The following is a 24,089-nucleotide window of genomic DNA, read 5'->3' as shown; positions in this document are numbered from 1 at the left end:
CGCAAACGTTACTATCTGTCAAGTTAAATAATTCCGGAGAGGTTGTAAAAACGTCCTGTGTACATTGAACCTAAACATCCGTTTTAATATGACTGTGATCATTGTTCTGGGAAAAAATATCCAAGGAAGGTTATCCAAAACACTGGAATGTACTTGAAGAGTAAACAACTATGTAGTATAACACTTTTTGTACTTTTTTTAAATAAATGTTGATACACCAGAACCAACTTTACCCAAATTTCAAAACCACAGACATTCCTAAGGGGGGCCTCAGCAGCCAACAGAAATGCACCCCATTTGGTAATTTGAAATCAGGGAGCATGCTAGAGATGCAAATGCCAAAGTGATGATTTCTTGCATGCAGAGTTCAGCTGAGATTAGGGCATCCCATGCAGCAGTAAATAGAGTTTGGACCCAGCTGCATGCACATTAAGGAACAGAAGTCTGCTATTGTTAGAGAGTCTGATGTGGGTGTGTAACAGTTGGTTTAAAAGAAGCGAGAATTGCTTCTGTTTGATATTTTTTTCCTTCAGGGAAGCAGATTTGTAATAAAGTATAATGTGTGAGGACCTTGTTCTGTTCCTAGGTTGCTACCTCCCTGATCATGACAAAGAATTTGCTTAGCAGATGAAAAACTCTTGAATGCATACTGAAGGTGTTTTTGAAACGTGTATTGGTTAAGTGTGTAAGGATCTGCTGCTCTCTACTATCTGTATTTGTAAATGCCTGGCATGCTGATATAATATGTAGGCACTTCCTGTCTCTGCGTTGTTGGTTTGAAAACCCCAGAAAGGGGAAGTGGTAGGCGAAAGTGTGAGATCACAAATGCCGGTCTATGGAGGAGCTGTTGTTAAATCCAGATCAGAAGGGATTAATAGGCAAGTGCTCCTATGTTTAATAGTTTACTATAACTTCTGGATCTGTCTATAGATCTCCTTGTTTTTATCTCACTCACATGCACACTGCCAGATATCTAGGTCTGTGCTTCTGTATGTGTGTAGAGGTCACCTTCCAGTATATTAGTAGGTGTCTATTGTAGCTCTTGTTATTTTAGTAAACCCTGTTCCTTCTGGTTTGGAATTTTATAGCTAGTTTTACCTTAGGGCTCAAAAAGCAGGTTAGGTTAGAGCAAGGTTAGGCATCCGACAGCCACTTCTGATAGTTAAAAGTCCCATTGCATAACAAATAAGAATTTATTAGGGACTAAGATGTAGAGTAGATAGTCTGAATGAGTTCCAGTGCCACACCATGGTTTCAGCTGGTGGGAAGAAGCATTCCAGGCCAGTTGGACAATGTTAGGAGGATCTTGCTATCACTGTTGATCTTGTCTTCAAGTCTCAGGCCCCGTACACACGACCGAGTTTCTCGGCAGAATCCAGCTCCGATCGAGTTTCTGGCTGAATTCTGCCGAGAAACTCGGTCGTGTGTACGGGGCCTGAGAAACAAAAATGGATGGTGCATTACAATCATTCTCAGAGGCCCCTGCAAGTGAACTTTGCTACAACATTCAACTGGAGGTATCTTTATTAATAACTATATATACTCAGGTATATGTGTACAATTCCACCAGAACTCTTGTTAGGCCCTGTGCTGATAATTCCTGTTTCTACATTGGATGCATGTACTAATATTATTCTTTTGTTAAATAAAGCTTGCATTATTTTTATACTGGTGTGAATCTATATGGTTAATTAATAAATCCCCAGGAAGGGAATTCCCCTGTTCACAGAGGCCCTATTCTGATTATAGGCACTGACAACTTTTTTTTCTTCCACTTAGACCCCTTTCACACTGGAGCAGTTAAAAATAGCGCCTGCAAACCAACCCTAAACAGCCGCTGCTGTGTCTCCAGTGTGAAAGCCTAAGGGCTTTCACACTGAAGCGGTGCGCTAGCAGGACGGTAAAAAAGTGAAGGAGCGGTGTGTATACCGCTCCTCCACGCTCCCACCCATTGAAATCAATGGGACACCGTGGCTATACCGCCAGCAATGTGCCTCTGCAGAGGTGCTTTGCAGCTATATTTAACCCTTACTTGGCCGCTGGCGGGGGTAAAACCGCCCCGCTAGCGAACGAATAGTGCCGCGAAATTGGCGGTAAAGCCACTAAAAATACAGATGCACCTCCCGCCCCAGTGTGAAAGGAGGTTCTGGTTCTCATATTTATGTTGGTTTAGTGCCATATCCTCGCTGGTGGGGGGCATTTTGGGGAGGGCTACAAGAGCATTAAACAGAGCCAATGCTTTTTAAGGGAAAAATTTAAAATCCTTAACATAGGTCCTCTAGTGCATTCTACCTCAAATCAACCCACTATTCAAGCTCTTTGAAGGAGGAGGCTTTTTACCCCAAAATGTATTACCTGTGTTTAATGCTGTTAAGCATCAAACTTATCAAAAAGACCTCTAAGTGATATAGTCATTTGTACCAGCCGCTCCTCAGTACACATCCAAGAGTTTATCATCACTTTGGAGGGTATCATTAAGAAACACTATTTACTGCAACAGGTTTAATAAAAAAAAAAAAAGCTATGTCTCCTTGCAACTACCAGTTTTGAACTATTATTTTCCAGTGCAAGCCTGATAACGAAAGGTGGTTGTGGTGGAAAAGATAAACAGGCCTAAGTAAAGCCTGGTACACACGGTCTGGCCCACAAGAAGATCCCTGTACTAACTATTCGATGTTGGTACAGTGATCTCCCTGCTGTGCTATTGTGCTCCAACAGGGGGACTGCCCCCCAACCGGAACACAATGGTGGCAGCAATTTACTAACACCACTGATCGGATGCTGATTTGGCTGCAGGTTTTCTAGCATGCTCGTTCGACAGAAGCCAGTCGTGAGATAGTACTAGTGTCGTGAGAAACTTATAGTTCTGGCAAGGTTGCTTTTTTTTTTTTAGTTTCACACACTATATTTATATGGACTGAGTATTACAGTTTATTAGTATGTGCTGGAAATGCTAAACAGCTGCAGAGATAATATCAGTTACGGGTCACATGATCTTCAGAACTTACTGATTTTAACATCTATGAGACATTCACAGAGATAAGAAAAGGAGTAAAGCACAATCATTTTGTTGTTCTACTAAGAGAATGCAAGCATCTGTTGCCACTATATGAATCCTGTACTGTATAATAAAATTATTAACGTATATGTAACAAGCTTACTTAAACCAGAACTTGGTGGAATGAGGAGAGGTACTGGTACTTGTGCCCTGTGAAGAGAATGAGGGGGCACTGGTGCCTGGTAAGTTTAGGGTTGGGGGCCATGTGATGTTGGGTTACTGGTGTTTAGTGGACTACTTACCTATGTCCTGCACTGCTGCCTCCCTTTGCCAGAACTATAAGGCCTTGTACAGACGAGCAGACATGTCCGATGAAAACGGTCCGCGGACCGTTTTCATCGGACATGTCTGCTGGGAGGTTTTGGTCTGATGTGTGTACATACCATCAGACCAAAATCCCCGCGGACAGAGAACGCGGTGACGTAGACGACACCGACGTTCTCTGACATGGAAGGTCAATGCTTCCACGCATGCGTCGAATCAATTCGACGCATGCGCGGGATTTCGGGCCAGCGGACATGTCCGATGAGTCGTACTAACCATCGGACATGTCCGACGGACAGGCTTCCAGCGGACAAGTTTCTCAGCATGCTAAGAAACTTTTGTCCGCTGGAAACCTGTCCGCTAGGCCGGGAAACTGTCCGGTAGGCCCTACACACGGTCGGACATGTCCGCGGAAACTGGTCCGACGGACCAGTTTCAGCGGACATGTTCGGTCGTGTGTACAAGGCCTAATGCTCACATCAGACAGAACATGAGACAAAGCATCAAAGAAGCCAAAGCCAGGTGCAGCAATGAGTGCACCAGCATGAGCCAGCAGCAGAAAACAACTAAGATCTGAAGCACATCAAGATTTTGCTTTAATTCAGGGATTGTTGAAAGGCATGCCTAGGGACTATGTCAAAGGGCTTTGATGGGAAAATGAAGCATGTATTCGACATCAGTGTGAGAGGCTTCTGAGGTCATTCAGAATTTACTACAGATGCATTAGACCTGCAGTCAACACTGGCCTTTATATAGTTGGCCTGTTTCTGTTATGGAGTGTCACTGTACCATTAAGTTTTCAAGCTTGTTTTTTTTTTTTTAACTACATGTGAAAGAACCTGGCTAGGCTTTTGTCATTTTCAGCTTGGGAAAACAAGGTTCTTCATGTTGATATAGTCATTAAAAAAGCAAACACTGAGGGGATAATGGGATTACATCTTCAGCTACTGCATTTTTTCACTCAGGTTTTATTTTCAGACGTTAAAGGGGTTGTAAAGGTTTGTTTTTTATTTTCTAAATAGGTTCCTTTAAGCTAGTGCATTGTTGGTTCACTTATCTTTTCCTTCAATTAACCTTCTAAATGTTTTTTTTTCTTTGTCTGAATTTCTCACTTCCTGTTCCTCCTCAGTAAGCTGTTCTGGCTGACTAACCCCCAGCCAGAACGGCTCGGATGATGGGGGCAAGCTTACTGAGGAGAAACAGGAAGTAAGAAATTCAGACAAAGAAAAAAAACATTTAGAAGGCAAATCGAAGGAAAAGGTAAGTGAACCACCAACAATGCACTAGCTTAAAGGAGTTGTAAATAAAACATTTTTTTTTGCTGAAATGACTGTTTACAGGGTATAGAGACATAATAGTTAACTGATTCCTTTTAAAAACGATTAAAAATAGATAAAAATCAATCATATAATGTACCTGTAGTTTCTAGTTTCGTTTTTGCATGTTTCCTGCTTCTCTGCTGTACAGAGCCACAGAGCCAATACAGGGCAGTGATGGTTTGGAAAACGAAACTGATTGGTGCTGTGGGGTTTTAGACACACAGTAATCACACCTCCTTGATTAGTGACCACAGAGAGAAAGCTCCCAGCACTGTGGTTATCAGGAAACAGACAACCAGGAAGTGTGGAGATCGGAGAAGAATTACAGCAACTTGAGAGCAAAAACGAACAATGAGGACATGAAAACAGCACTGCATTAAGGTAAAGGAAGCTATTAAGATAAAAAAAAATCCTTTACAAACCCTTTAAAGGAACCTATTTAGAAAATAAAAAACTAACCTTTACAACCCCTTTAAACATATACTTCAACCAAAGGTGAAACATTTTATGTCAGCAATAAGAAACAGTCTACCAGCACGCTGTCTCAAATTTTAAAGCGGTATCAAACCCAAAACCAAAAATGTAATATATTGCACAACTGTTAAAGATTCTAAAACACTAGGCCACAAATTGTTAAAAATATAGGAAACTGCTGCACTCAAAAAATCCTTGAATACTGAGGAAGTATTTAAATATGTACAACTGTATGGTGCGCTATTTAGTTGATCTATTGCAATTGTGAATATAAAGCTATATATAAAAAAAAAAATCATCATACTAAATATCAAATAATTATCAATTCACAAAAATTATGATAATCCATACTTTATATAAAGTGCCAAGTGCAATGATTTCTTATATACTATGCTATAATTGCAATTAATTAAACATATATTCCAGAATTCCAATGAATAAAAATGTGCTCCAACAAATGCAATTGATTAAACGTGTTCCAGAGTTCATATACAAATGTGCTGCAATAGTTCATATAATCTCTTTAATATGTGGTTCTAGATTCCCCACATGTGAGAAGAAAAAAGTGTCCTTTGTGCAAAAATGAATCAAAAGTGCTTGTGCATCATCACCGTGCTCCAAAACAAAAGGTTGGTCGCTTACCAGACACTTTAGGGATCATATACACATAAACAGGACCACATATAAGGATTGGTCGTCAGCTGGCCCCTGAAGGTTAGAATAGATCCAAGCTTACGTTTCTCACAGCATGTTATAATGACAGCAATGGAGAGGGCTCAGTACATTAACGTATAAAACTTCATTTATTAAAAAAAAAAAAAATGCACATACAACATATTTGCTTGTATGAGGCAAACATCAATAGTGCACGGCCGCCTGTAGAACATCCGTGTGTGTTGATATCACGCCACTGGCTCCTATCCGACGCATTTTCTCTAAAAAGGCATCGACTGGGAATGGAGGCTAAAATATTGTATCTTACCAATTCTTAGACAAGGAGGCTGCATAAGTTAACTGTTTTTATGCTTTTTTTCATCTGATCTGGCCAGATCTGTATGAAGTCAGTTATACATAGATAGAAAATTGTCCGGTTAAGCAGAAACCAGACATATTTCGATCTATGTATGGGCATGTGCTGGTTGTACTGAAATTGATCTGTGACGGGAGTCACTTTGGGCGGGTGGCCCATGGAACCCAGAATATAATCTTTTGGAGAGGTTGGGAAACCATTGTTTCAGCTCCCCATATGACTAAGTCACGCTGTGTCTATTAGGGGCACAGGGTGACCGAGAACCCCAGTCTGATCTGTACTAATTAGGCCCCCTACACAAGACCGAACATGTCTGCTGAAACTGGTCCGCGGAGGCTTCTGAGGTCATTCAGAATTTACTACAGATGCATTAGACCTGCAGTCAACACTGGCCTTTATATAGTTGGCCTGTTTCTGTTATGGAGTGTCACTGTACCATTAAGTTTCCAAGCTTGTTTTTTTTTTTTTTTAACTACATGTGAAAGAACCTGGCTAGGCTTTTGTCATTTTCAGCTCAGGAAAACAAGGTTCTTCATGTTGATATAGTCATTAAAAAAGCAAACACTGAGGGGATAATGAGATTACATCTTCAGCTACTGCATTTTTTCACTCAGGTTTTATTTTCAGACGTTAAAGGGGTTGTAAAGGTTTGTTTTTTATTTTCTAAATAGGTTCCTTTAAGCTAGTGCATTGTTGGTTCACTTATCTTTTCCTTCAAGCATGCTAAGAAACATGTCCACTGGAAGCCTGTCCGTCGGACATGTTTGGTCGTCTGTACAGATTCACCGTACATGTCCGCTCGGCCGCCATCCCTCGCATGCGTCGAAGTGATTCGACGCATGCGTGGAAGCATTGACCTTCCAGGGCTGCGCACGTCGGCGCGTAATCGTCGCGGCGACGGCGCGGCCACGTCACCGCGTATCGTGTACGTGCGGATTTCTGTCTGATGGTGTGTACAACCATCAGACAGAAATCTCCGGGCGGACATGTCCGCTGAAAACGGTCCGGCGGACCTTTTTCAGCGGACAGTCCGTCCGTGTGTATGAGGCCTTAGACTCAGTGTACAATCACACTGGAATGTTGTGTGTGTGTGTGTGTATATATATATATATATATATATATATATATATATACAGTATATATATATTTTTTTTTTATCATACTATGGTGTGCACTCTGTTGGGTCATTTGGGGTGTGGTTGTATTCCATTGTTCTATTGTGTCTGTCTGCCTTGGGAGCAACCTATTATGGGATGTATATGTCTATGTAGATTAGCTGTAAGAGGGGAGGGGGGGAATTCCTCCAACAGCTCTCCCTGCTGATTGGACAGTCTACTGAGGAGAAGTTTGAATATCTCTGTGTGCCTGTGTTCAAATAAACAGCTCATGTTCAGCAGCCAAAACGAGTACTGCCTAGTTCTTGGTTGCAAGCGGTTAGAATATCCAATATCTATATTCAAAATTGGAGGAAGCGATATACTGACAGAAGCACTCAAGTGGAGTGTGGGAAGTGATTCCGTTACATGATCTATCAATTGATTTCAGTACAACCAGGCCATTGGGGTATTTGCATTCGATCACTGCCAGCGCCTATAGCTGCTGGCAGTGATCATTGTATTCTAAAGGCTGGGAAACCTCCTGCTGTCAGAACACAATAGTTCTGTGGGAGGGAGTCCACTATCAACATGTGATGATAGGGAATCAGGCAATTTTCTTTCCTTCAACTAGAGTTGCAGTGTATGACTTGCCTCAAAGTGCCCCCACTCTAAATGAAAGAGCACTGAGGACATCTTTGAACAGTAGCATTGTCAGTCTGGGGAGAAGGGAAAGTTAGATGGACTAACAAATTTAGATGAATTGGCAGCTTTAGACCTCTTGCACACTGCAGCTTGAAAAAAACACAGTACAGCTTTTTTGAGCTAAAATACAGCCTATAAATTGTAATGTGCCTATGCACACAGGCGCGTGTTTAGGCGGCGGGCATTCTTCAGTAAAAAATAAATAGAAAAATCTACTTTTATGGTGGGAACTTGACGCCTTATGTGAGCAAATACGCACAAATGAGCGCAAATATCCATTTACACATTGTGCAGAACAAGACCGCGAGAATAATGCCGCGTACACACGATCGGTTCATCTGATGAAAACGGTCTGATGGACCGTTTTCATCAGACGAACCGATCGTGTGTGGGCCCCATCGTTTTTTTATCCATCGGTGAAAAAACTAGGAACTTGTTTTAAAATGATCTGATGGTTAAAAAACTGATAGAAAAAAAACGATTGTCTGTGGGCACGTCCATCGGTTAAAAATCCACGCATGCTCAGAATCAAGTCGACGCATGCTCGGAAGCATTGAACTTCATTTTTCTCAGCAAGTCGTGGTGTTTTACGTCACTGGGCTAGATTCAGATAGGTTACGCGGATCCAAAGATCCGGTAATCTATCTGATTTACGATCCGCCGGCACAAGTTTTTGAGGCAAGTGCTGTATTCAGAAAGCACTTGCCTCTAAAGTTGCGCCAGGGGATCGTAAATTCAAATTCCGCGGCTAGGGGGAGTGTACTATTTAAATCAGGCGCGTCCCCGCGCCAATCGAACTGCGCATGCGCCGCCAGCTAAATTTCCCAGCGTGCATTGCTCCAAATGACGTCGCTAGGACGTCATTGGTTTCGACGTGAACATAAATTACGTCCATCCGTATTCGCGACCGACTTACGCAAACGACGTAAAAAATTCTAAATTCGACCCGGGAACGACGGCCATACTTAACATAGGATACGCCGCATATAGCAGGGGTAACTATCCGCCGGAAAAAGCCGAACGCAAACAACGTAAAAAAAAAAGCGCCGGGCGTTCGTTTCTGAATCGGCAGAACTCCTCATTTGCATATTCGTCGCATACAAAAAACGAAACGCCACCTAGCGGCCGGCCTGGAATTGCAGCCTAAGATCCGACGGTGTAAGTCACTTACACCTGTCGGATCTTAGGGAGATCTGTGCGGAACCTGATTCTATGAATCAGGCGCATAGATACGACGGACGGAACTCAGAGATACGACGGTGTATCAGGAGATACGCCGTCGTATCTCTATCTGAATCCGGGCCACTGCGTTCTGACACGATCATTTTATTAACGGATGGTGTGTAGGCAAGACTGATGAAAGTCAGCTTCATTGGATATCTGATGAAAAAATTTTTTCATCGGATGAACCGATCGTGTGTACAGGGCATAAGTTTTTGCGCATGCGTGCGAAATTGCACAAACACATATGTGCGAAAATACATACAAAAAAAGTCTAAAAAAGTGGATGCTTAAACAGGAGTATCATGTGCAAGGGGCCTTCATCTGAGTAGTGATCCCATGTACCAGGCTGTGCATTACTTTTCTGGATCTCTTGTTCAATAGTCTGTGAATTGCAGGCTAGCAACTCCTGTATAAGAGAGCCTGTAAGTATGCAGTTATAAAGTTTCCAACTACTCCTGTATGTATATATTTATGAATTTCTATATTACAGGTATCTATATAGTGCTGTCAATTTACGCAGTGCGTTAGAAATACATCATACATTCATATCAGTATCTGCCCTAAAGGAGCTTACAGTCTCGATTTCACATTCGCACATGCACATACTGAGGACAATTTAGAAAGGAGACAAATAACCTACCAGCACACCTTTAGAGTGTGGGAGGAAACTAGATTACCTGAAGGAAACCCAGGCAAGCACTGGGAGAACAAGCAAACTCTGTGCAGGTAGTGGCATGGTTGGGTTCTTTCTGGCTTCAGCAATTATGTTTCCTGGATTGCTGCTAGAAATAACATGGGAAGAATGTCAGTCAATCACAAATCCCAGAGTAAGTCACAAGATTGTGACGAAACTGGTAGGAGGAGCTTGATCGACTGACGTGAAAGGAATCAGGAAGTGCTCTGTAGCACAGGCTTAGGACAGGGTGAACGCCGCTGACCAGGGCTGCATATCCGGCTTCAGGTGACACTATCACCCCACCATACATGAGTTTAATAAGGCATGTTTTTTATCATGAAATGTGAGTGTAATTCTTGTGTTTTTTAAGTTGTAATAAATCTTTTAAAAAGATATTACCCTATTGCAAGCCTCTGTTGTTTCTACATGTGGCATATATGAGAGGAGGTTGCTGGTAACCATGAGGAAGGAGTTGAGGAAGGAGTTGCTCTTGATCTGCATTTTAAGCCAAATAGTTACCACAGGAAGGAGGAATCACAGGAGGATCGTTTAAAGCTATTAACATTTACTACATAGTTTTATACAAAGCCCTTAAGGTGAGGGTACATGTGGTGGAGGGTACATGGGGATTGTGTGTGCACTACATGAAGGCACCAGCATCACTTATATTTATGGTTTTATGATGGACTGTTAAAGAATTTGATTCAGCATATATATTAAGGATATGGTGCAGAACACAGAGCACTTGCACTTTATTTTAGACATTATAAATTATTACCTTATATACTTGAGTATAAGCCGATCCAAATATAAGTCGAGGCACCTCATTTTACCACAAAAAAATGGGAAAACTTATTGACTCAAGTATAAGCCTAGGGTGGGAAATGCAGGAGCTACTGTAAATGGAAAAGAGGGTCAACAGTGTTCATCTGCAGCCTCACAGTGCTCATTTGCAGCTTCATTGTGCCCATCTGCATGCATCACCGTGCCTCATGTACCTGATCTCTGTCCAGTGTAACAAAGCTTTTCACAATTACTCATTGACAAATCTGCCTACTTAAATCATTTTATAATTTTTCTAAAACATATAAGGCTTTTATTCGGTACGCCATTTTAATAGAGACCCTGCTCAATTTTTATTTTATTTTTAAAATGCATTATTTGTTATTTTTATTGTACACATCATTTATTTAATCAAATGTTTACGATTTATTTTCTAAAAACAACTGCTCTGCAGCCTGCTGGCTTTAAACATCACGATGCCTCCTTCTGTGTGAGGTACAGTGACAGCTGCAACCAGCAGGTTTCTTTGTCAACAAACTTATGTGATCATCATGATCAGCTGTCATGGTGAAGAAATGACCCAGAAGCACGCAATCATTATTGTAGAACGGTGGCTGCTAGTGACAGCCCAATTTTTAGAACTAGGAGCACACATTGTGCTCTCCTGGCTCTAAAATAGAACATATTGTAAAGTTCACATGGTAAGTATGGTAAGGAACATTAACTTACAGATTATGGGCACTTGCAAAAGCACTGCTTTGTCATAAAAATCTGCTTTTATTATCAAGGAATAAAAACTTTGGACTTGAACCGCTAATGCACAACACATCTCATGATTTTGTTATGATTGACTCTTGTATAAGAGGAGAGACGGAAGGAATATATCTTGTTTCACACAGAGGGACTAGCTTTTCCAATAAACGCAAATCTACTAAAAGAAAATCTGTGTTTCTTTATAAAGAAAGTCATGCGCTAGGAAGATCATTCACCTGCACTACAGCAAAATGATTACATACACAAATCAGTTTGTGTGTTTAGGCAAATGCACGTGTCTACACAAGATGCAATTATTTACATCACCGGGACTTTAAAAAAAAATGTAATACAGCATTAGGCTGGGTTCACACTGCAGCACACTCTAGCTCATCCCCATTCACTGTTTCAGGTACGATTTCAGCCCAAATATTTGACTGAATTAAGACCTGAAATGGACCAAAAGACGCACAGGACTCTGTACAATTCCACCGGAGCCGCTGCGGACATGGGTAAACCGGCTCCATAGAGCCTGTCACAATCTCCTGCTGTGCGAATTGGATGCAGGGAAAACCTGCATTCAATTCGCAATAGTGTGAGCCCAGCCTTAGAGGGCAAAATCAGTTGAAAACAGAAGCAGTCATTGAGCAGTCAGCTTCTTTAAGTGTACCTGACCTAGCCTAAAAAGTGTTTAAATGAACAACTTCTTGTTTGTACCTGTGTAAGGGCTTGTTTACACATGCAGCAAGGACTGCTACGCATATGAAAAAACAATTCACACTCAAATTGCTTTTCAGAGGAGTTTGCAGTTATGCGTCTCCTCACCGCATGTTTTAAGCCAGCAAATGCGGCTCCAATTGAAAGGGTCGCATTTGGTGGGTGGTAGTGCCCACCGAACACGACAGGGTGTTTAAATTTCTGCCGCAGCCTTAAAGGAAAATGAGCCATGGAACATGTACACCCTCAGCATCTGCCTTTGCAGCTTAAGGTAGAAGGGACAGAAAAAACATGGCTTAACCACATGTTTTTATCGCCAGATCAATCGCAAGTGTAAATAAAGCCCTAAGGGCCTGTGTCAATGGATTTTGAGAGTGTGTACATGGCATCAGTTTGAGACACTTCTGAGATCATTTAGAATTAATTGGCATGTGCATTTCATCTGCTCTTGACCTCCTCCTGACCTGCTTCATGCAGGTTTTGCATTCCCTGTAGCCTTGTATGAGAATTCAAAACCCATCTGATGCAGGCAAAAAAAATCCAGGTATACTAGAAATGATTTGAAGATCACTCAGGTACTTGCAGTCATTACAAAGAACCCCACTTCAGAATTGTTGTTACCTTGGGGTATTCTGACAGCAGGAAGTTTCCCAGCCGATTGCGGCATGCAGCTAAAGCAGCCAGTGGTGATCATTGTGTTCTGACGGCTGGGAAACCTCCCGCTGTCATAACACAAATAGTGCAGCGGGAAGGATTTGCCCATCAACACTGTGTTGATGGGGGAACCAAGCAATTTTATTTCCTTCAGCTTGTGGTTGAAGGAAAGAAGACTGCATATTGAATGGTCGCTTTAATGTTTTTGCAAAGCAATAGCATCAGTTAGCCAACTTGGGATTCTTCATGAATCTCTTAAGAAAGTAGAGTGACAGCTGTAGCAGTCATGAGAGGACCCGGGTCTCTGAGAGCAAAGAAACCAAATTCACCCCTAACAGAAATATGATTGGATGTAACCTTTCATACGAAAGTTATAAACATAAAAGTCATTACTTCTACAATGCATTTATATTCTGGTTCTCTACAAATCAAGCACCAACAAAAGTACATCATAGCATTGTACAGGTTCCGTTTCTAGACTTACCCACATCATGAATGAAGCGCTCAATTTTCGACTGCATGCCCCAATACCGAAACTCCACTTTGCACAGCTTGTATGCGCACATGATGGGGTATCCTCCTAGGTTATTCCTATGTTCCTCTATCCAGTCATCAGACAAGGGGCCTCTTTTGGTCTTTAAAGACTTGTATATTTTGGGGTCCTCCTCTGGCTTATATTCATGTTGGGGGATTGGATCTTTCACAATATCAATTGGATCTGTTTAAGAGAGAACACATGCAAACCGTTAGTTAGATAGTGGGCTTAAGACCCAAAATGGAAAACCACCATAACTGTTATACAGAGGGTATGGAAAATAATCCCCCCCCCCCAATCAGGTGTAGCTAATCACCTTCTCAAGGGCAGACAAAGCCATTTGACTTTCAACTATGATTAGCTGTGGTGATTTTGATTAGCTCAGCATGAAAAGAGCATTCCCGGAGCATTTCAATCCCTGGTAGTGCAACTAAAGCAAACAATCAACTATGGGTGGCATTGCACTATCAAAGGATCTCCGGGATACAGTTGTGGAAATGGCCAAGACAGGAGATGGATACAAAAACATGTCAAAGGCTTTATCAATGCCTAGAAGCACAGTGAAGTCTCTTATTAAGAAGTGGAAGATATTTGGTACAACATAGACACTCCTTGGATCAGTCTTATTAATATTCCTATTGCACACGTTCCTGGCAAACAAGGCTCATACAGTGAGTTCTGCAGCGATTACCAGCTGGGTGCTGGAAACGTCAAGCAAGTGTACATATTCACCAGCACACCATGGACCAACAATCACAGTCCAAAGGTTTCTTTATAGTAGAGAGATCACATCACAGAGATAAGTGCAATGTTTCGGGGCTGCACAGGACCCCTTTGTCAGGCATGTGATCATCATATAAAAGGAAAAAGGGGGTGTTGCCTGCGCGTATGTAAAGTAGGTATGAGGAAGGAAAAATAAGTGAATAGCAGACTGCTGCCCCCCCTAAAACATGTCATCCGAGGAAAACATAAAGAAAATACATACACAAAATGGGGGTGGTGGCGCTGTCTGTTATAGTCCCCGTGTGACCAGGGTGTGAATCTGTGATCAATCTTACGCTAAATAGCGAGGATCAGCAAAATGAACTGAATGAATGACCAATCAGATTATTTAGTGGTGTAGTAATAATCTCTGTCCACTAGATAGCGGTATTATAAATACCTAAATGAATGTGATACCAAAAGTAATAAAATATATATATGTGCAAAAACACTCAAAAATGTAACCAGTTGGCTAAGTGTATACATATACCATACAGTGAGGTAAAGATATATTAAATATAGTGAAAAATGTTTCTAACATCCACATTGGATGCAAGCGTGTGTTAAATTGATAACCAATCAAAAGTACATATTCAAATAAAAATAAAAATAGGAAAAAATAGTCCTTCCAACTTGCAACTGTGAATAGATAAGAATATGTATATATAAAAATAATCAGCAGCAGATAAAAAGTTCATTCGGTGGGTGTCATCATGGTGACTTGCTGGGTGAATCAAACAAATACTTTAGAGTGCAGTCGCTGTGGCTCCGGTGCTCCCCCTTATGTGTCCCCACTCACCAGAGTTGAACACCCCTGCAGGGGTAATAAGCGTGGGTAAGACTTTCCAGGCGCTCCTCAGCTCAGATCTCCAGGCACTCGATTATCCCAACGTTTTCTTTAAATTCCACAGTGGGGCAAACAGTAGAGTAGGCTGCTCTCCTTACACACCTCCGGAAATAAGAAGGACAGGGACTCCCATAGTGTAATATGTATGAAAATAGCACTAGGGCTAGTATTTATTGGCTATGCCAGCAAAAAATTTATATATGGAAATACAAATAACAAAAGATATCCGAGACTCGGATATAGTAGGACAAATAAAAACAAAATAAAAATAATAATAAAATGTTATTTAAAAAGGGGGATCCAGGCTGGTTGGATATGCCAGCCGAATAAAGATAAAAACAAAGTCAAAATCAAAAAACTGCTAGTCCAGCAGTATCCCACAAGGCACTTTATCCAGTACTCGTGACAGAGCCTGTTGAGCGGCGTGCGCTCCAGGTGCGTTCCAGCTCGTCTCCCGGAAGTGCCTGGGGGTGTGCGTGTATCCGCTTGACGATCGTTTCGTCCAATCACGTCTTCTGAAGCGGGTACACGCCTACCTCTTCTTCTGGTTTATATAAGAAACGTCAGCGTGTAACCTCCCGCCCACTTAACGGCATCGGCCAATCGGGATTTTGTGCCGGACTCCCTCCAAATTAATAGGTTGGCTAGACGAATAAATTCCCTTGGGATAATTAAGGTTACCGCGGACTGAACATTATAAACATATAGATCGTGCAAACCCTTCATTCATATTACTTTAACACCTCAGGCATTTATACAAAGCAATACACAAAAGGAATAAAACCTATATGCGCATGAATAGTATATGAGAAGAGGGGGATTGCAGCGCAAGTGTATATGGGATGGTGATGTGCTCATCAAAGCTTAGTGTGAGATACAGAGATTCCCCTGTATCAATGTAGGAAGAATAGACTTAATAATAGTAATGTAGGAAATGGAATAGTGCGGGGATACCGCATTCTGTCTATTATAACATGTGCATATAGGAAAGTATTGAGTAGCAACTCCAAGGAGTCTAAATGAAAATAAAAATGGAAAAAATAGAACTAGTATAGGAACTAATAAGTGTGAAAGGTCTCTCCGAGGGGTATGTTGGAATAAAGATAAAAAAGTCTCAGGGGTATGCTCTAATCGGCATTAACCATCGTATAGATAGATCCAGAGACATGGAATGATAATCGCATGACCTATATTATCACCTAGTAGGTGCGGTTATAGGGGAGTATGAATGTATAAATGGAGTAGTATCAGGGGTAAGGTACGTTGTTAGGGCTGAACTGTGACACACCCATGCTCAATCGAAAGGTGTGTCCCATAATTGAGAAAATGGGTGGCACCTTAAGAGGAGTGCACCGTGTAACATGTATACCAGACGTTGTGATATTCCTAACGCCATTAAGCGTAACCTGCCGCTCCCTAATATAGATGCTAACATTCCCCAGTATGAAGGTACATTGAAGTAAAGGTTCCAATTAGAAGCTAAATGGGTAATGGGCCCTCTGGCTTAGATAGTGGGAATGAGGATATATCCTAACTGAGAAACATACATTGGTGCATATAAATGGCATATATCCCATGTGTCCCATATATCACTATGGGCTAGATGGAAAGTAAAGGACCATAATAATAAACAAAATATGGTGTAGGCCCCCAGTATCATGGGTTGGCCAGGAAACAATTCAGGTCTATGTCTTTGTTAAGGCCATGAGGCACTAAAGTCCCTAAACGGTAGATCCAGCTTGTCTCGTTCTGGGAGATGGCTACTGTTTTATTGCCCCCCCTCCAGTTGTCCTTAATAAGGTCGATGCCATAGAAGATGAGCCCAGATGGATCCTTCTGGTGGTATTCCTCGAAATGGCGTGACAAATTATGTTTAGGGTAGGCACTTTTTATTCTACTAATGTGTTCCTGGATTCTAACCTTTAGGGGTCGGGTCGTTCTGCCGATGTATTGCAAATGACACGGACACTCAATGACGTATGTGACATGTGTAGTATTGCAAGTTATTAACTCTTTAATTTTATATTCTTTGAAATCAAAGCGTGATTTGAAGCTAGTTTTTCTTCTTGGCTGCTTTTTACTAACCCGGCATGCTAGACATTTTTGGCATTTGTAAAAGCCTTTCAGCTCTGGGCATAGTCTAACAGATTGCGGTGGATCAATAACATTGTGTACCAGATATTGTCGTAGTGATGGGGCCCGTCTGTAGATGAACGTTGTTTTTTTTCCCAATATGCTGGTCAGGGTTTGGTCTTCTTGTAAGATGGGCCAGTACTTTTTGATGATATGTTCAAGGTCTCTATACTGAGAGTTGAACCCTGTAATAAAAGCCACATCTGTCATCTTCTGTTTCTTCTTAGCCTTAGGTTCCAGCATTAGGTTCCTATTCATGTTCCGGACTTCTTCCTTTTGTCTAGTCAGCTGTTCAATGTTATATCCTTTTTCTTCAAACCTTTTTATTATTACATCCGCTTGAATTTCAAAGTCTGAAATTAGGTTGCAGTTTCTACGAAGTCGCATCATCTGTCCTTTTGGAATATTTGCTTTCCATCTTGGATGGTGGCAGCTGGTAGATGGTATATAACCATTGCGATCGGTGGACTTGAAGAACGTTTTTGTGTATAATTTGGAGCCATATTTGAAGATTTGTAAATCTAGATATTCGATGCATTCTAGGTCACATTTACCGGTAAATGTGAGTCCATATCTATTATTGTTGAGGTCAAGTAGGAATTTATTAAAGGTATCTGTTGTTCCATCCCATAAGATGATAAGATCATCAATGTATCTTTTATACATTTTAATCTGGGGAATATTTTGTGCATACACATATTCCTCTTCCCAGCAGTCCATTAATAGGTTGGCGACGCTGGGGGCGTATCTGGCCCCCATTGCAACCCCTTTTGTTTGCACATAGTAGTTCTTTTGATACCAAAAATAATTGCACTCCATTGCCATTTGGAGGCCTTCGACTATACAATTGATTTGTTCTTGCTTGAGTGTAGTTTTTTATTTTGTTTTTATTTGTCCTACTATATCCGAGTCTCGGATATCTTTTGTTATTTGTATTTCCATATATACATTTTTTGCTGGCATAGCCAATAAATACTAGCCCTAGTGCTATTTTCATACATATTACACTATGGGAGTCCCTGTCCTTCTTATTTCCGGAGGTGTGTAAGGAGAGCAGCCTACTCTACTGTTTGCCCCACTGTGGAATTTAAAGAAAACGTTGGGATAATCGAGTGCCTGGAGATCTGAGCTGAGGAGCGCCTGGAAAATCTTACCCACGCTTATTACCCCTGCAGGGGTGTTCAACTCTGGTGAGTGGGGACACATAAGGGGGAGCACCGGAGCCACAGCGACTGCACTCTAAAGTATTTGTTTGATTCACCCAGCAAGTCACCATGATGACACCCAACGAATGAACTTTTTATCTGCTGCTGATTATTTTTATATATACATATTCTTATCTATTCACAGTTGCAAGTTGGAAGGACTATTTTTTCCTATTTTTATTTTTATTTGAATATGTACTTTTGATTGGTTATCAATTTAACACACGCTTGCATCCAATGTGGATGTTAGAAACATTTTTCACTATATTTAATATATCTTTACCTCACTGTATGGTATATGTATACACTTAGCCAACTGGTTACATTTTTGAGTGTTTTTGCACATATATATATTTTATTACTTTTGGTATCACATTCATTTAGGTATTTATAATACCGCTATCTAGTGGACAGAGATTATTACTACACCACTAAATAATCTGATTGGTCATTCATTCAGTTCATTTTGCTGATCCTCGCTATTTAGCGTAAGATTGATCACAGATTCACACCCTGGTCACACGGGGACTATAACAGACAGCGCCACCACCCCCATTTTGTGTATGTGATCATCATATGCCTGACAAAGGGGGCTGTGCGGTCCTGAAATGATTCACTTATCTATGTAATGTGATCTCTCTACAATAAAGAAACCTTTGGAAGGTGATTGTTGATCCATGGTGTGCTGTTGAATATGTACACTTACTCCATGGATCAGGTTGTCTCTCCAAACAGAATGAAAGAGCCAGGAAGAGGCTACCAAGAGGCATACAGCTACTCTAAAGCAGTTGCAGGAATTTATGAAGAACGTTTACCTTGCAACATGACAATGACTCAAAACACACAGCAAAAATTACCACACAGTGGTTGAAAGAGAAAAGGGTGATTGCCCTTGCATGGCCTAGTCAGAGCCCACACCTAAGTCCATATTAAAAATGTGTGGAATGACTTGAAGACTGCAGTCCACAAACAGTCACCATCAAATGTAACTGAACTTGAGCAGTTCTGCAAAGAAGAATGGGCAAACATTGCAAAGTCTAGGTTATGCAAAGTTAGTAGAGACATATCCCAACATACTAAAGGCCATCATTAAAGAAAAAGGCTGTTCAACAAAATATGGACACAAGGGGGTAATCCTTTTTCAAACACAGTGATTATGTATTTTTTTTTACAATTCTGACATGTTGGTGTTATATCTTTCACTTGGATGTTATAAGTTATAAATTCAGCTGGATAAAACAAAAATGGTGTGTCTTCATTTCAGGCTGCAAACCAACAAAATGTGATTATTTAAAGGGGGGGGATGATTATTTTCTATACCCAATGTATATTAATCGAGGACCTTAGAAAACCCATGCAGAGCAGAATGGCAGTGCTCATGGACTCAGTGGCCAATCCTGGTCACTCACGGACCCAATGGACAATCCTACGCAGACTCAATCCACCCTCAAATATATATGGGATGCATTGTTTGGCCTGGTCATTTCAAAGAAAGGTTTGTACCTACTGAATGAGAAACTTTAGCCTAGTATAATGTATATTTACCCAAAACATCAGTTTATGAATGTGTATCTACAAGATTTTTATTTTTTTCCAAACACTCCCACACAGGTACAGAAAATGCTGTATTTATTGGCTCACTTTTTCACCCTGCAAATCGATTGAAAATAGTGTGTGCGTGTTATACACCGATACTATATTTTGGACTGCCTCGGTGAGAACGGGGCGGGGGGCGGGACAAGCGCCGTCAGATTACATACAGCGAGAATCTCCTGTTTACTCAGTGGCTTCTGTAATAGGAAGTCTCATCTCCTGGGCCAGCATTGGACCAATGTTCTGTATATCATAGAAGCTGGTCCAGCAGGCGGGACTTTGTATTAAAGAGGCCGCAGAGTAAACAGGAGATTCTCGCTGTATGTAATCTGATCACTCCTCCCGTCCCCTCCCTGAGATGGGCATTGATCAGGCTCAAAAACCTGGGTGCTATCTTATTGGGATCTCAAGAAGGGAGATACCCCTAAGAAAAAGGGGCTACTATTGGTAGAGAAAAAAAATGGAGGATCCCCCAGGGTGGGGCTTTTTAGGCAACAGTAGTACAAGTAGTCATGGTAGATACAAAATATATAATAGTTTAATAATAACAGGACGGTATCAAACAACGTTCAGTAAACGTATATAGTACAAAGGTTTAAAAACAACACATTAATGGGGTGTATTGGAAAAAAGGTGAAGAGTCCACAATATAAATACTGGGCCCAACGCGTTTCGGGTTTCCTTCTTCAGGGACCGAAGTATGTGTGGAGTCAGAAAGTGTAACAGACAACTTTTCTAGAAAACAAATAAATGACAATGTGTTGAAAATAATAACATACAGATGAAAAACATTAAACTGGTACAGATAAGAAAAAATCATACCACCCGAGAAGTTTCAACGGCTCAGCACACCCCTTAAAAGGACATCGCAATCGGGACGCATGGCAAGCCTCAGATGGTAAGGAGAGGAGTGAGGACTGGCATCTAATATCAATCACAGCGTAGCATGACCTTTGGCCCGAAGTGTCACAGCGTAAAAGTTTATTGATTGTATATATATATATTTTTACCTGTCCAAAATATAAATAAGAGGACAGGATAATATCAACGGTGCCGCAGGCAACAAAAACGAAAAAGAACGCAAAAAAGGATCGCAAAAAAGAAAGCTGAACCAAGATTTTATATATGAGGCTAGAGACATACCTGTAATGACAAAAAGTGGCCAGAGAGGTCAGTAGAGGGATCGGAAGCTAAAAAATAAATGAAAGAAATAAATCCCAGTTTAGAGATGTACAGAGTATAGGAAATGGCATGTAAAGCAATAGTATGGGGGTCAGGGTGGGAAACATGAAGGGACAAAGTACTTACATGGGAAGAAAACACAAGCAGTGTAGAGTGTGTACAGCTGCTGCAGCCATCCAGCAATGTCTGACATTGTGGGGCTGCTTGGCTTTTAAATAGGAGAGGGGGAGGAGTAAGGTGGGAGGGGTCTGTAAAGGAGCCTGCGTTGCTATGGGTCAGTGTGGAAAAGGGGGCGTTGCCTCCAAGTGGGGAGAGGGGAGGGACAGGTAAGCCCTGCTCTCATCATGTGGGAGCCCGCACTAATGACGTGCAGGGAGAAAAAAAAAAAAAAAAAAAAAACACATGGCAAGTGACCAGGAAGATCACCTGACACGGGGGTGGAGAATATGCAGAATAGTTGGTTGCATGTTGGAGAATAAGAAACGTATAATAAAGGGGGCATGACCATTACTAGTACAGGAGGAGAAGGGTATAAAAAGGGTCAGCTAGGGAAAAAGTAGTAAGAAGGATTGGAAATGCAAGATGCAAATAAATGTTTTTGTTATAGAGTGATTTGTAAGCACGGTTGCTGCTCAATGCAAGCAGGGGTTTGTATATACAGTATCTTTGTGTACAGGTATGCTCAGCCATAAAATTAAAGGGACAGCAATCTAAGAAGATGTTGTATTAAAAGGATATTATAATTATGCAAGAATGGGGACACGTGGGCCAAAAGGTCCAGGGGCAAAAAGGAAAAAACAGGGGCACGAAAAATGTCCACTGTGTGATTGGTAGAGATGGACAGCACTCATTTGTGATGAAAAATTATGAAAAATATTTATTCGTTGATTCAGGTCACTACAAAAGATAAAAATATTATATATATCAGCAGAAAAGCACTGTGCAAGCATTACCTAAGACATGGGTCTCAGTGTACAGACAGAAAGCACCAGTAAAACCTTACTGTGTGCAAGTAACAAATTCACACAAAAAATGCTCATTTGAGTTCCTACAACCCTTTCAGTAGCAACTCTATATGGGTATATTCATCAATTGTTGTATGCATTGATCAGGCTGCATTCATGGCAATGGGGAGGCTGCAGATGGGCATTAATCAAGCTGCATTGATGGGAAATTGTGAAGCTGCAGATGGGCATTGATCAAGCTGCATTGATGGGCAATTGTGAAGCTGCAGATGGGCATTGATCAGGCTGCATTAATGGGCGAGGCCCCTATTTTGCTTCAAAGTTCTTTATTTAAAATTACATTTTTTTCCCTGAAACTTCCCTCCTAAAATGAAGGTGCGTGTTATATGCCTGTGTGTGTTATATGCCGATAAATGCGGTAAGTGAAAGCATCTACAACCGAGCTTTGAACCTGAAGAATGTCTTTGTGCTGCTCTGTAAGAATGACTTTTGTTCTGACAGCCAGCAGTCTGAAAGCAGCATTCCTTTTATTAATAGCAATAATTTTGGTGTTTTTTTGGTCAATATAATGTGATTAGGTGATATTGACATGAGCCCTACTGATTCATATGAAGTGTGAATTTTACTGAAAGGTCCAGTTTGACTGCCACTGTCCATAACAGTGCAAGAAAGAAAAAGCAATGTGAATCATGTCAGTTAGCAGTGACTTTGCTATTTCCATGTGGAGCTCTGCAGGCATTAGGGACAGCTAGGGTATCAGCTAGGGCTGTTACTGATAAAAAATTTCGTGTTCAAGTAATCAATTGTTTTTAATCGATTAATCAACTAATTTCGATTAATTATAACGCACATACATTTTTCAGATCACCACCATATATAGTCCCCACTGTAATATCCACAGACATATCCCCCACTGTAATATCCACAGACATCTCCCCCACTGTAATATCCACAGACATCTCCCCCACTGTAATATCCACAGACATCTCCCCCATTGTAATATCCACAGACATCTCCCCCCCACTGTAATATCCACAGACATCTCCCCACTGTAATCCACAGACATCTCCCCCACTGTAATATCCACAGACATCTCCCCACTGTAATATCCACAATCACCCCCACTGTAATATCCACAATCACCCCCACTGTAATATGGTCCACATCTCTCCCACTGTATAGGAAGATTAGTGCTTGCTTAGTCTTGCCAGAGAAGCCGTCCGAACACGAGCAGTTGAGGCCGGGTGATGACGTTCAGCGCGCAGCTCTAGCCTCACCTAGGCTGCTGCCCGGCGGACCACCGAGAAGAGACCTGCTCCGGGAGCTAGGCCGAAGCCGCAGCCTTTCTTATGGCCGAGGCAGCAGCGGAGCTCCGCGGATCACGTGGTGTGCCGATCCGCATATGGTGACCCGTTCGGATCATGGATCATCTACGATCCGTTGCACCACTAGTACCGATCAAAAGAATTTTGATCGATCAAAATTGTTTACGATTAATCGAGGAATTAATCTTTCTTTTCCACAGCCCTAGTATCAGCACATCTGATTTTCAGAGAGCTTGCCTGGCTCATGGCCACTGTATTTGTTTATTTTACTTTTGAACTGCTTTTAATTCAAGGTTTTTATTAAGGTTCACATGGGTCAAATACAAAAAGGAAATTAATTTAAAAAAGACTCTTTTGAAGGCATATATGTTTATATCTGTCTACACTTTGTATGTATGATGTCTGCCAGAGAAGATTTTAGCAGTTTGCCTCGTCATGATGTGTAGGCATCTGTTTCCCCGTTTAATTCTATCTAAGCTTTTACACTTATTTTTACCAAATTCAAGTAATTTACAAGGGGTAGCGTTAATTCTGTATCTGTTTTGTGTGTCCTTCCTCCAAATAAATTTTGCATGTTTTTATGTTGGCTTTATATTTGAGTGGAATAGCAACTGCATATTAATTCCTGTGCACAACCGGCTTATATTTAAAGTGAATCTGTGTTGATTTTAAATATAACAAACTATGTAGCAGGCCCAAGAAGAAAGAGCCTGAAATTACGGTCACACATGTTTAGTTGTAGGGTCCCCTAATCCTGGGGAGCTCTAATGTACAAAACAGCGCTAAGCATA

The 24,089-nt window shown here is 41.2% G+C and overlaps 1 protein-coding gene and 1 long non-coding RNA gene across 15 annotated transcripts in view; both read right to left on the bottom strand.

Moving 5' to 3' along the window:
* PITPNM2 (phosphatidylinositol transfer protein membrane associated 2) overlaps positions 1–24,089 on the bottom strand; it is a 439,829-nt gene that overhangs the window by 138,071 nt on the left and 277,669 nt on the right. For all 14 annotated transcript variants that reach the window (XM_040347315.1, XM_040347302.1, XM_040347306.1 and 11 more), the window contains one exon: positions 13,236–13,469. In XM_040347315.1, the coding sequence (XP_040203249.1) occupies positions 13,236–13,469 (234 nt within the window). The remainder of the gene's footprint in view (positions 1–13,235; positions 13,470–24,089) is intronic.
* On the bottom strand, positions 20,775–21,814 carry LOC120934403. Its single transcript, XR_005748372.1, has 3 exons — positions 21,135–21,814; positions 20,970–21,016; positions 20,775–20,836 (listed from the first exon to the last, which is right to left on the bottom strand). It is a non-coding gene; the product is annotated as an uncharacterized LOC120934403 (long non-coding RNA).

Source organism: Rana temporaria, chromosome 1 (genome assembly GCF_905171775.1).
Source record: "Rana temporaria chromosome 1, aRanTem1.1, whole genome shotgun sequence".
Classification (NCBI taxonomy): domain Eukaryota; kingdom Metazoa; phylum Chordata; class Amphibia; order Anura; family Ranidae; genus Rana; species Rana temporaria.
Note: the sequence above shows the minus strand (reverse complement) of the source record. Positions and strands in the feature narration are given on the sequence as shown.